The sequence below is a fragment of the Tasmannia lanceolata genome, unplaced genomic scaffold (genome assembly GCF_043159265.1).
Source record: "Tasmannia lanceolata isolate RefF3 unplaced genomic scaffold, GAP_Taslan_0.1 ptg000025l, whole genome shotgun sequence".
Taxonomy (NCBI): Eukaryota; Viridiplantae; Streptophyta; class Magnoliopsida; order Canellales; family Winteraceae; genus Tasmannia; species Tasmannia lanceolata.
Window position 1 is genome coordinate 12,801,240 of NW_027518702.1, and position 11,866 is coordinate 12,813,105.

Below are 11,866 nucleotides of genomic sequence, written 5' to 3' on the forward strand. Positions count from 1 at the left end.
TGTATATTTTATGGCCTTTTGTAATACAGAGTTAGGGTTGTTACTCGAGAGGGACTGTTCCGGATATTTTCTGGCTTTTGTAATACAGAGTTAGGGTTCTTACTCGAGGGAGGAATTAGGGTTTGGATTGTTACTCTAGAGGGGAATTAGGGTTTGGAAAACCGGGTTCTGAAACCTCACACCCAACCACTCTCATCTCTCTCTCTCTCTCTCTCTCTCTCTGGGCCTTAGAACAGAGATGGAGGAGGAGGTACTTTTGCCTAATCTTCCCAATGAAATCGCAATACAATGCATAGCTAGAGTCCCTCGATCGTTCCACCCCAATCTCTCCCTCGTATGTAAATCATGGCGCTCTCTACTTGGCTCCCCTCTCTTCTTCTCCACCCGTTCTCATCTCAAATGCACCCAACCCTTCCTCTACTTCCGCATTTTCTTCCATGACTTTACTTCAAAATGGTATGTCCTCGATCAGTGTGATGGAAACCCTAGAAAAATCAGCCCATTACCTCTTATCCCCTCTCCTACTCTTAATACATCCGCTTGCGCCTTGGGACCGCGTCTCTTTGTATTGGGCGGTTCAGTGAATAATATTCCTTCATCGAACGTCTGGGTTTTCGATGCCCGTACCAATAGTTGGGAAGCTGGCCCTAAGATGACGGTCGGGAGGAGAGGTCCCACCGTTGCTGTTGTGAATGGGAAGATTTACGTTGTCGGAAATGTGCTTAATAATTCCACTTTTGATTCTTGGGTCAAAGCTGAATGTGGATGCCTCTGCATTGCCCTGTGGATGGTGGTGGGATCCAAACGAAATACGTGAACCCTTGTGCAGATGTGGCAGGGAAGCTTCTTGTGCACACGGGTATTGGAGATGTTTTTTTCGACCCGGAGAGGTCCTCATGGTGGATAGAGAAAGAGTTTCCAGGCAATCTGAATTTTATGAGCACTGCTGTAGTTGACGGGATTTTGTATACCTTTGATTCATCGGGGAAGATAATGGGGTATGATAATGAGGAGAATAGTTGGAAAGAGTTGAAAGGAATTGATACCGTATTTATGAATAGGCTGAATAGTCATGGGTAGTTTGGTTTTTCACCAAATTAGTCATGGGTTTGTTGGACTTTTAGCTAAGTAAGGGTAGCTAGGTAATTTCTATTGGTAAACCTTTATAAATAGCCATTACCTACCATTTTGTAAGTATTTTTTGAATTTTGAATAAAGGATACTTAGATCTTAGATTTAATTTTGACATTTGGAGGTAATTTCCTTGCAAAAGGAAAATACCCTAAATCCATTTGGTTCAAAATAAAAATAAAAAAAATGGAAAATACCCGAAGTCCCTAATTGATTCACATCTACTTCAAGCAGGGATCTACAAGCTTGATTTGCAAGCTTCCCTACCTTTTTTTTTTTTTGAATGGTAATAGAATTCATTAAAAAGAAGACTGTGAAGGTCCCCCTCAAGTACAAATACACAGATACAAACCAAGAAAACAGAGACAACCCTGCAAGCTTCCCTACCTTGTTCCATAGCAATTTGATCCTTGATGATAAAGCAAATGAAGGTGTAAATTCCAAGCATCTCCTTGATTGGAAAGATATGGATGTTTTATAAGATATTTCAATAAGTCAGAGAATTCTCTATATTACTGTTCGTGTAAAGCTTTTGCTGCTAGTTGAGTGGAATTTTAATTTTTAAGTCTTCCAAGATTCCAAGATTCTCATTAGGTAAGTTTCTATCCTATGGTTGAATGTAATTCATGAAGGAAATCGTTAAAGTTAGGGTTCATGACTAATTACTAGCTCCATTGATCAAAGTATGCTTTCTGTTTAATTGTAATCTTACTTCATAGCTCAGCCATTAGTTCTTGGATTTTATCCAGATCTGACAGAAGAGATTTCTGAACCTGTTTTTAAATGTTCCTGAAGTCCTCTTTCTACATGTTCTGCAAGAACTGTAGAAAGAGCACTTCAAGTGTTCTTGGTTTGAGCACATGGAAACTCCTTCATCTTAGCCTTGTTGCTTGCAAAAATCATTCATGAACAGTCACCATTCTGTCTTTAGTCAATCCCTAACCTGAATCTCCCGCCTGAAGCTAGGACTTAACTGAAATTGCACAAATAACGAATGAATGTTGCCGTTCTACCCACCAGCCTTTTTCATGATCTAAAAGATGCTGAGACCTGTTTAGATGCTTGAATGCCTCCAAGGCATACCTTTGTGAATTAGATATGGATCCAAATTCCAAAGACCTTTAACGGCGGTACAGATCCTCTACTGTAATTAGGTACATTGGAGAAAATCAACTGCCTTCTTGAAGCATTTGCACTTTCAGAAACCACAAGGCAGACAATTCTGTCCTACCATTAAAAAAAAAATCTGCTACTTGCCTGGGAGTCTGCCAGAATGTTTCTCGTTTGGGACACTGGCACTGTGTGTGATGTTTTGAAATTGTCAATGACTAGGATTTATTTGGCTAGGTGAGCTCCATCGGCTAAGGATGGTGTGGAGTATCCAAAAGTATATTCGTTCAGTCTCAGGGAATCCTATAGGTATGCATCTCATCTTTGTGCTTCGTGCCTCACATGTAGGGACCATTGCCTGTGTATGGGTTTTTGGTTTTAATTATAATTCAGTTCATGAAATGATGTGTTGTAATTCCTGTATCTTACCCTTTACAGAACGAGGCTTGATACAAATGAAAATGGAAAAAAAAATGATCAAGGTGAACAAGTCTATTGTTTCTTTTGCGTTCATATTATTCAATACCACATAGCAAATGCATGGAGGTGTAGTCTCTTCTGAGTTGGATCCCTTGTGAAATGATAAGGATTCCTTGTACTAGATCTGGTCCTAGAATTCATGAATTGGGCCACAACATACCACAGAATTTCAATCATGTCTTGGTTTTTTGGAATTGGGTAATAAGCTAGTAAGATAAAATCAGTTTAGAAGCTAGATTCATTGCCAAATTGAATGATTCTAGGCCAATCATCATAACCGAAATCAATCAATAGCTATGGAAGTTTATGACTATCCCAAATTCTCATATAATTTTTTGAGGTTAAGGAAAAGGTCAAATGCAGTTCAACTCTTCAATATAATTTGCTTATGCTACTCATGGATTGCCTCTATATCCCATTTTTTTCATTGAGATTCGACCCTGCTTCTGTTTTGTTATTGTTGTTTTTTTCCAGTTTTCTTGTTTTTCATTGTTGAAGAATTGAAATTTGATGGAAACCAGTGTCGCAAGTTTGGAGAAATTGTGTTGCTGGTTTCTGTCGTTTGAACTTTCGAGGGCCCTTCCTCTTTCGATGATATCATGTTAAGAAATGTTGTTAGTGATTTTGCATTTTCAAAATCATGTATATTACATGTTTTAGTGTTTTGGAAAATGTTTTATCAAAAGCGTTTGGGAAAAAGAAAATGTTTTCTTGGAAATATTTGCTTTTACAAAAGGATGTAGAAGTGTAGTTGAAAAGATAGTTCCACATCGGATGAGAGAAAAGAAAGAGAAGGGCTTATAAAGCACTACCTTTTCTAACTCTTGTTGATTGCACATTGGGTTGAACCCATGGTTGGACCCGCGGGACGGTGCAACGCACCGTTCGCACACGCGCGCGCGGCGTGGGCAATGGGCTATAGGGCGCATAGTGGCGCTTTTTTAGGCGCACTTTGCACTTCGCACGTACGCAACGTCGCGAGGAGCGATTGAAGCCTTTAATTTTTCCAGATTTGATCTGCACCGTTGGATCAAGATGAAGGTGGACCGGTCAAATGGTTCGCAGGCCCATCAAGCCGAATGGTTCAGTTGGGTTGGGCTTCGGTTCGGGCCTAACGGTCGGCCCAACGGGCCCATGACTCCAACGGTCAAAGGGTGTGATCAAATGGGTTGTGTCCCTTCCCCCAACGGTCATGTGCCAAGGGGGTGCGATCCACACCATAGATGGTTGATCTAACGATGACTGGGTTGGAGAGAGGTTTTACTCAAACCAACAGTCACCTCTAGAATCGATCAGGACCATTCAATATCAATGGGTGCGATCTAACGGTCAGATTTCAAACATTCTGGAAAGGTGCCCTGTAGAGGTGTTTTTCACACTGAAAAGACACCAGATGGTCTATAAAATATGTGCAAACTTCAGTCATTTCAAATAGAAATCGAATTGGCAATTCTGACTGATTTTACACTCTCTTCTACACTCCTACAAAAATCCCCAAGTATTTCTACATACTGTTTTTCTTTTGTTTACTGTTCTAGATACTGTTTTTCTGCAGAAACAGAATCTAGAGATTTCTCTAAGGCTTGAGATTTCGGAAGGGCATTTCGGGTTTGATTCCGCTAGTGCTACGCGTCATCAAACATTAGTAGGGCTTCCCTACTAGGCTTCATTGTATCTTGGAGGCAATTCGCGGATCCCCTTTGCACACTACTAGTGGGGGCGAATCTTGTCTTAAGGAAAGTGATATCACGCCTTGAAGCAACAAGTTTCTGTTTTCTATCATCAACAGTACCCTCAACAAATTTTCCAACAATCTTAAGACAAGATTTTTCTACTGTTGTTTCAATGGCACTTTATTCAGTTCGTCAAATGACCCAAGACTTTGTCAAACTCGAACGTTTCGACAAAGGAAATTTCAAGCGCTGGCAGAAGAAGTTGCACTTCATTTTGACATCACTCAAAGTGGTCCATGTTCTCACTACTCTAAAGCCGTCAGCAAATGAAAATGAAACTTTGGCGGAGGCTCGTGCAAGGATGAAGTGGGAACAGGATGACTACATTTGCAAAGGGCACATCCTAAATGCTATGTCAGATACACTATTTGACATATATCAAGGCATGGGATCAGCAAGTGAAATCTGGAATGCACTTGAAGCCAAATACTTGGCGGAAGATGCCAGTAGCAAGAAATTCACTGTGAGTCAATTTTTAAATTTTAAAATGGTAGATGATAAGTCTGTTATTGATCAATTACATGAAATACAACATGTAATTAATCAAATTCATTTGCAAGGCATCCTTCTTGATGATTCCTTCATTGTCCCGTCAATTATTGACAAACTTCCACCAAATTGGAAAGACTTTAGAAAAAGTCTAAAACACAAGAAAGAGGAAATGTCTATTGAAGACTTGGCTCAATGCCTCAGGATTGAGGAAGAGTCAAGAATCAGAGACAAGAAAGAAAATGAAACTGTATCCTCTAAGATCCATTTGGTGGAAAATGTCAAGAATTCGAACCAACAAAGAAAAGGCAATTGGAAGAGAAACAAACACCCTGAAAAGAATACTAATAAGAATAAGAAAAGAAAGGGTGCTTGTTTCAACTGTGGCAAACCAGGCCATTACAAGAGTGAGTGCCGACTTCTTAAGGATAAGAAGTCGGGTGCACCAACAGACAAAGAAAAGTTTGTCGCCATGATTTCAGAGGCAAATATGCTTGAAGATGGCAATGATTGGTGGATTGACTCTGGTGCGACGATGCATGTCTGTAAAGACAGGAACCTGTTTTCAACTTATGAAACAGTTGAAGATGGAAGCGTGTTATACATGGGAAATTCGTCGACAGCAGAAGTCAAAGGGAAGGGCAAGGTGGAACTTGAGTTCACATCCGGCAAGCGACTCACTCTAACCGATGTCTACCATGTACCAGAAGTTAGAAAGAACTTAGTGTCTGGAAGCATTCTCAACAAGAATGGCTTCAAACTTGTATTTGAATCTGACAAGTTCATTCTTTCTAAGGGGGGTACTTTTGTTGGGAAGGGATATATGTATGAAGGGATGTTCAAACTTAATATCAATAAAGTGAATGTCTTTGCTTATGTTTTGGATTCTTCTTTATCTTTATGGCATAATCGTTTAGGACATGTAAATACTAGGAAAATGAATGATATGGTTAAGTTAACCTTAATTCATAAATATGAAAATGACTTAGTAGATAGATGTAAAACATGCATGCAAACCAAGATAATCACTAAGTCATTTCCTAAAGTAGATAGAACTTCTAACTTGTTAGATTTAATTCATAGTGATGTATGTGACATACATAGTGTTCCCACAAAGGGAGGTAAAAAGTACTTTGTTACATTTATTGATGATTATTCTAAGTACTGTTATGTTTATCTACTTAGTCATAAAGATGAGGTTTTAGAAAAATTTAAGATTTATAAAACTGAAGTAGAAAACCAATGTATAACAAGCATTAAATGTCTCAGATCAGATAGAGGTGGTGAATATCACTTTCCTCATTTCTGTGAATCAGTAGGCATAGTCCATGAAACTTCTGCCCCTTATACACCACAACAAAATGGTGTAGCAGAAAGGAAGAATAGGACACTTACTGAAATGATTAATGCTATGCTTGTTAATTCTGGTTTAAATAAAAGTTTTTGGGGTGAAGCCTTACTTACAGCTTGTCACATTTTGAATAGGGTACCAAGTAAGAAATCTGATATAACCCCTTATGAATTGTGGAAGAAAAGAAAACCAAACTTAAGTTACCTTAAAGTTTGGGGTTGTAGATCTATAGTTAAAGTCCCTAAACCTAAGTTAAGGAAATTAGGTGAAAAGGGTATTGAGTGTATCTTTTTGGGATATGCTAGTCACAGTAAGGCCTATAGGTTCTTAGTTATAGAACCCAATGATTTTATAGATGTCAATACCATAATTGAATCTAGAGATGCCTTTTTCTATGAAAATAGGTTCACTGCAATTCCTAAAGAAATTGAACCTACAACTTCTGTAGATCATCCTTTAGAATCACAAACAGAAGTTGGTGAACCTAGTGTACAACCTAGTAAAATAAGAAGAAGTTCAAGAGATAGAAGGGATAGGAGTTTTGGCCCTGACTTTGTAACCTACCTGGTAGAAGGGACAAGGGAAAAACTCCAAGGTTCTGTCTTGTTAAACTTAAGCATAGAAAGTGACCCTCAAACCTATGGAGAAGCCATAAAGTCACAAGATGTTGCTTTTTGGAAAGAAGCAATTAATGATGAAATGGATTCTATCATGGGTAATAAAACTTGGATTTTGATTGATCTACCACCTGGGTCTAAACCTATAGGATGTAAATGGATCTTCAAGAAGAAGATCAATGTAGATGGGACCAAAGAAAAGTTTAAGGCAAGGTTAGTTGCCAAAGGGTTTACTCAAAAACCCGGTATTGATTACTTTGACACATATGCACCTGTTGCTAGGATTTCTACCATTAGAGTGTTGATTGCCCTTGCTTCCATATACAAACTTCACATTCACCAGATGGATGTTAAAACCGCATTCTTAAATGGTGAACTTGATGAAGAAGTGTATATGGAACAACCTGAGGGATTTATTCTGCCAGGCCAAGAGCATAAAGTATGTAAGCTTATCAAATCTTTGTATGGGCTTAAGCAAGCCCCTAAACAATGGCATGAAAGATTTGATAAAGTCTTAGTGTCAAATGGTTATAAGATACATGAATCAGATAAATGTATATACAGTAAATTTAAGGGCGGCAAAGGTGTTGTTATTTGTTTATATGTTGATGACATGTTAATTTTTGGTACTGATATTGCAAGCATTCAAAGTACTAAATCATATCTTTCTCAAAACTTTGATATGAAAGATATGGGTGAAGCTGATGTGATTTTGGGTATTAGAATCATAAGACAGGACAATGGTCTTATTCTAACACAATCACATTATATTGAGAAAGTTCTTAAAAAGTTTAACCATTTTGAATGTTCACCCATTTCAACACCTTTTGACCCAAATATAAAGTTGTATCTTAATACTGGCAGGACTATCTCTCAACTAAGGTATGCTAGTGTAATTGGTAGTCTTATGTATGCTATGACTTGTACCAGGCCAGACATAGCATATGCTGTAGGTAAACTTAGTAGGTTTACCAGTAATCCTAGTTTTTCTCATTAGAATACAGTCTATAGAGTTTTAAAATATTTAAAGAAAACTATAGACTATGGTTTATGTTATAGTGGGTATCCAACTGTAATAGAAGGATACTCTGATGCTAGTTGGATAACTGAGCGTATAGACCATTTATCAACCAGTGGGTGGATTTTCACCCTTGGTGGGGGAGCAGTCTCCTGGGCCTCTAAGAAACAGACATGCATAACAACTTCAACTATGGAAGCAGAGTTTATAGCTCTGGCAGCATGCTGTAAAGAGGCGGAATGGCTTCGGAATTTGTTATTGGAAATTCCGTTATGGTCTAAACCAATGCCATCGATTTATGTCCATTGTGATAGTCAGGCCACACTATCAAGGGCATATAATCATGTTTATAATGGTAAGTCCAGACATATAGGACTTAGACATAGTGCTATAAGAGAGTTACTAATGGAGTAGTAACTATTGATTTTGTGAGATCGAGCCAAAACTTGGCCGATCCATTCACTAAAGCTCTTGCAAGAGATCTGGTGTGTAAAACATCATTAGGGATGGGGTTAAAGCCATTAACCAATAGTCACCAATGATGGAACATCAACTCAACACTTGAATAAACATCAAGTCTTGAGTTCAATGAGTCCAAGTACATCATATGGAGTGATTGCAAGCACTATAATCTGTATTATTTGCCATCCCAAGGTAAAGTGCTTGGTACCTGTAATGTTTAAAAGGAGAAGGCTGAGTATTTAAACTCTTAATAGGCTTATAACATAGTGTTGGAGTGTCTTAGTTACAGGGGCACTCTTGATAAGCCTACCTATGTGAGTGTGGGAGTGGTGCCGCTTCCTATGAGACCTGGCTAGTCTCTAGAGCGCTCATGAAACCAAGATATAGACACAAGGCCAGTTCATGTGTCGGTTTTAGAAATTGCCCAAAGAGGTGAAATCTTGTGTGTGAGACGTATCCGGTTAATCATATAGAATAGCTAGTTCAAAGATACGTCTACTATGCAATTCTGGTTAACTTTGATATGTCCTCACTAAGTGAAGGTTCAAATCGAGAGATACCTTCATCTATGCATAAGATTTCCAAGCCTGATGAGAAAATTTTCTTTGATTTTGAAAATGGTGGGGGATTGTTAGTGATTTTGCATTTTCAAAATCATGTATATTACATGTTTTAGTGTTTTGGAAAATGTTTTATCAAAAGCGTTTGGGAAAAAGAAAATGTTTTCTTGGAAATATTTGCTTTTACAAAAGGATGTAGAAGTGTAGTTGAAAAGATAGTTCCACATCGGATGAGAGAAAAGAAAGAGAAGGGCTTATAAAGCACTACCTTTTCTAACTCTTGTTGATTGCACATTGGGTTGAACCCATGGTTGGACCCGCGGGACGGTGCAACGCACCGTTCGCACACGCGCGCGCGGCGTGGGCAATGGGCTATAGGGCGCATAGTGGCGCTTTTTTAGGCGCACTTTGCACTTCGCACGTACGCAACGTCGCGAGGAGCGATTGAAGCCTTTAATTTTTCCAGATTTGATCTGCACCGTTGGATCAAGATGAAGGTGGACCGGTCAAATGGTTCGCAGGCCCATCAAGCCGAATGGTTCAGTTGGGTTGGGCTTCGGTTCGGGCCTAACGGTCGGCCCAACGGGCCCATGACTCCAACGGTCAAAGGGTGTGATCAAATGGGTTGTGTCCCTTCCCCCAACGGTCATGTGCCAAGGGGGTGCGATCCACACCATAGATGGTTGATCTAACGATGACTGGGTTGGAGAGAGGTTTTACTCAAACCAACAGTCACCTCTAGAATCGATCAGGACCATTCAATATCAATGGGTGCGATCTAACGGTCAGATTTCAAACATTCTGGAAAGGTGCCCTGTAGAGGTGTTTTTCACACTGAAAAGACACCAGATGGTCTATAAAATATGTGCAAACTTCAGTCATTTCAAATAGAAATCGAATTGGCAATTCTGACTGATTTTACACTCTCTTCTACACTCCTACAAAAATCCCCAAGTATTTCTACATACTGTTTTTCTTTTGTTTACTGTTCTAGATACTGTTTTTCTGCAGAAACAGAATCTAGAGATTTCTCTAAGGCTTGAGATTTCGGAAGGGCATTTCGGGTTTGATTCCGCTAGTGCTACGCGTCATCAAACATTAGTAGGGCTTCCCTACTAGGCTTCATTGTATCTTGGAGGCAATTCGCGGATCCCCTTTGCACACTACTAGTGGGGGCGAATCTTGTCTTAAGGAAAGTGATATCACGCCTTGAAGCAACAAGTTTCTGTTTTCTATCATCAACAGTACCCTCAACAAATTTTCCAACAATGTGATAGTGGCTTTTTTGAAATGGATGTTTCTCAATCTTGCAATTCCAAAGCTCTTATACAATTGCTTTTTTGAAATGAATGATTGCTAGTACAAACATACAAACGTATCTGCTGTTTTGGACTTGGTGCAACTAAACATCAGCTGTCATGCTCAACATCTTTACCTAAACCTCAATGTCATGTGCTTCAGTAAACAATTTTGTTTTATTGCTCTATACATATATATATTTGCTTTGAGATTTAATGGGTGAGTGCTGCCATTTAGATCCCAAAACAAGGTTTTGATTGGCTCCTTTCGAAGAGTCCTCAATGGGTGAACAAAATCCTAGTATGAGCTATTTCAAATTCCTCCTTTCAAAGAAACTTCATTGCTTGTCAATGATGTTTGAAAGAACATATCTATTCATAAATATAATGTCAATGACTCAAAAACAAGGCTATGATGCCTTTGTCTGTGTGGTGCCATTGTTGAATCAAGGGTGTGGAAATATCATTTCTCAAGGACAAGGCTATGGTGCCTTTGGCTGTGTAGTGCCATGTTGAAACAAGGCTATGGTGCCTTTGGCAGACAACAGGAGGTGTTTTGTATGGAGCTAGAGAACCTGCACATATTTCTTCTCTTCTCAAGTCTGGCAATGATTTGCATTTCTAAGATTTTCTTCTCTCATTTAATAAAGTTTGTGAAAGTTTTCAAATAGTTCATCGACTACCTTTCTCTGCTTCTATCGAACCTTCTTGTAGAGACAGCCACACTTCTGCCTATCCTTTCCAGTTGATAATAGATTGTCACATTTGGGGACTCACCTTGATTTCATCTAATTGTGGTTTCAGATATTATATTTTGTCTGTGGATGACTAGTAGTTGTTACTGTTCATTTCGTTTCCTTTTTATTTTTATTGATGTCTTTAAATTATCTCCGTGGCTCCGTGTTTGATTGTAGTCGGAGGATAGTAGGCACGGCCGGCATAGAGTGAAGGACAAAATAACGGTGAAGCTACTACAAGGACAAAAAACTATCATGTCAAGGAGAAGCTGATGGAGAAGTTCAAGGAGATGCTGCATGTGGAGGATTAGAGTTGGTTTTTATTGCCTGTGGTGGATCAGTATTAGTTTTTAGTTATTTTCTATGACAACACAATGAAAGAGTTCACGCCTATAGCCTGTTGCAAATGCGATTTACAAGGTTATATCAAAGATCTTATCTTTGTTAGTATTGCCCTTACCCTATCACGCCTTTATTAGTCAGTTATTGCCCTCCTTAGTCTCGAGTGAAGTTCGCTTGCTTCAAAAATGCACATAAGCTAGCGGTTACTTAGTCATTTCTCATGATATCTAGCTAGTTTTATTACTTTTCATTAGATTTGGGTATTGTGGTTATTTTGCATGAGTATTTTGCTGTCTTATTCATTTAATTCTATATCATGCAATAGCCAGCCGCGAAATGGTTTTTTGCAAAATTGCCTAGCAAATCACATATTAAAAAAGTGGGTGGTGCGGGGCTACTATTTTTTTACTTGCATCCTGTCAACCCACCATCGTCACTATTTTCTGGTACCTTTGAGAGGTAATAGTGTTAGCTGTAGATCAGGGAGATTTCTTTTAAAAGAATACTGTAATGGTGTCAAGATAAAGGGAGGTGATAC

At 38.9% G+C, this 11,866-nt stretch overlaps 1 protein-coding gene across 1 annotated transcript; it reads left to right on the top strand.

The window, feature by feature from the left end:
- The first annotated feature begins 54 nt into the window (after window positions 1-54).
- Window positions 55-1,234, top strand: LOC143857763 (F-box/kelch-repeat protein At5g39560-like). The gene has a single exon (XM_077368231.1). It carries the CDS (start codon window positions 239-241, stop codon window positions 815-817), a length of 579 nt encoding a protein of 192 aa, XP_077224346.1. The 5' UTR covers window positions 55-238; the 3' UTR covers window positions 818-1,234.
- Window positions 1,235-11,866: the final 10,632 nt, after the last annotated feature.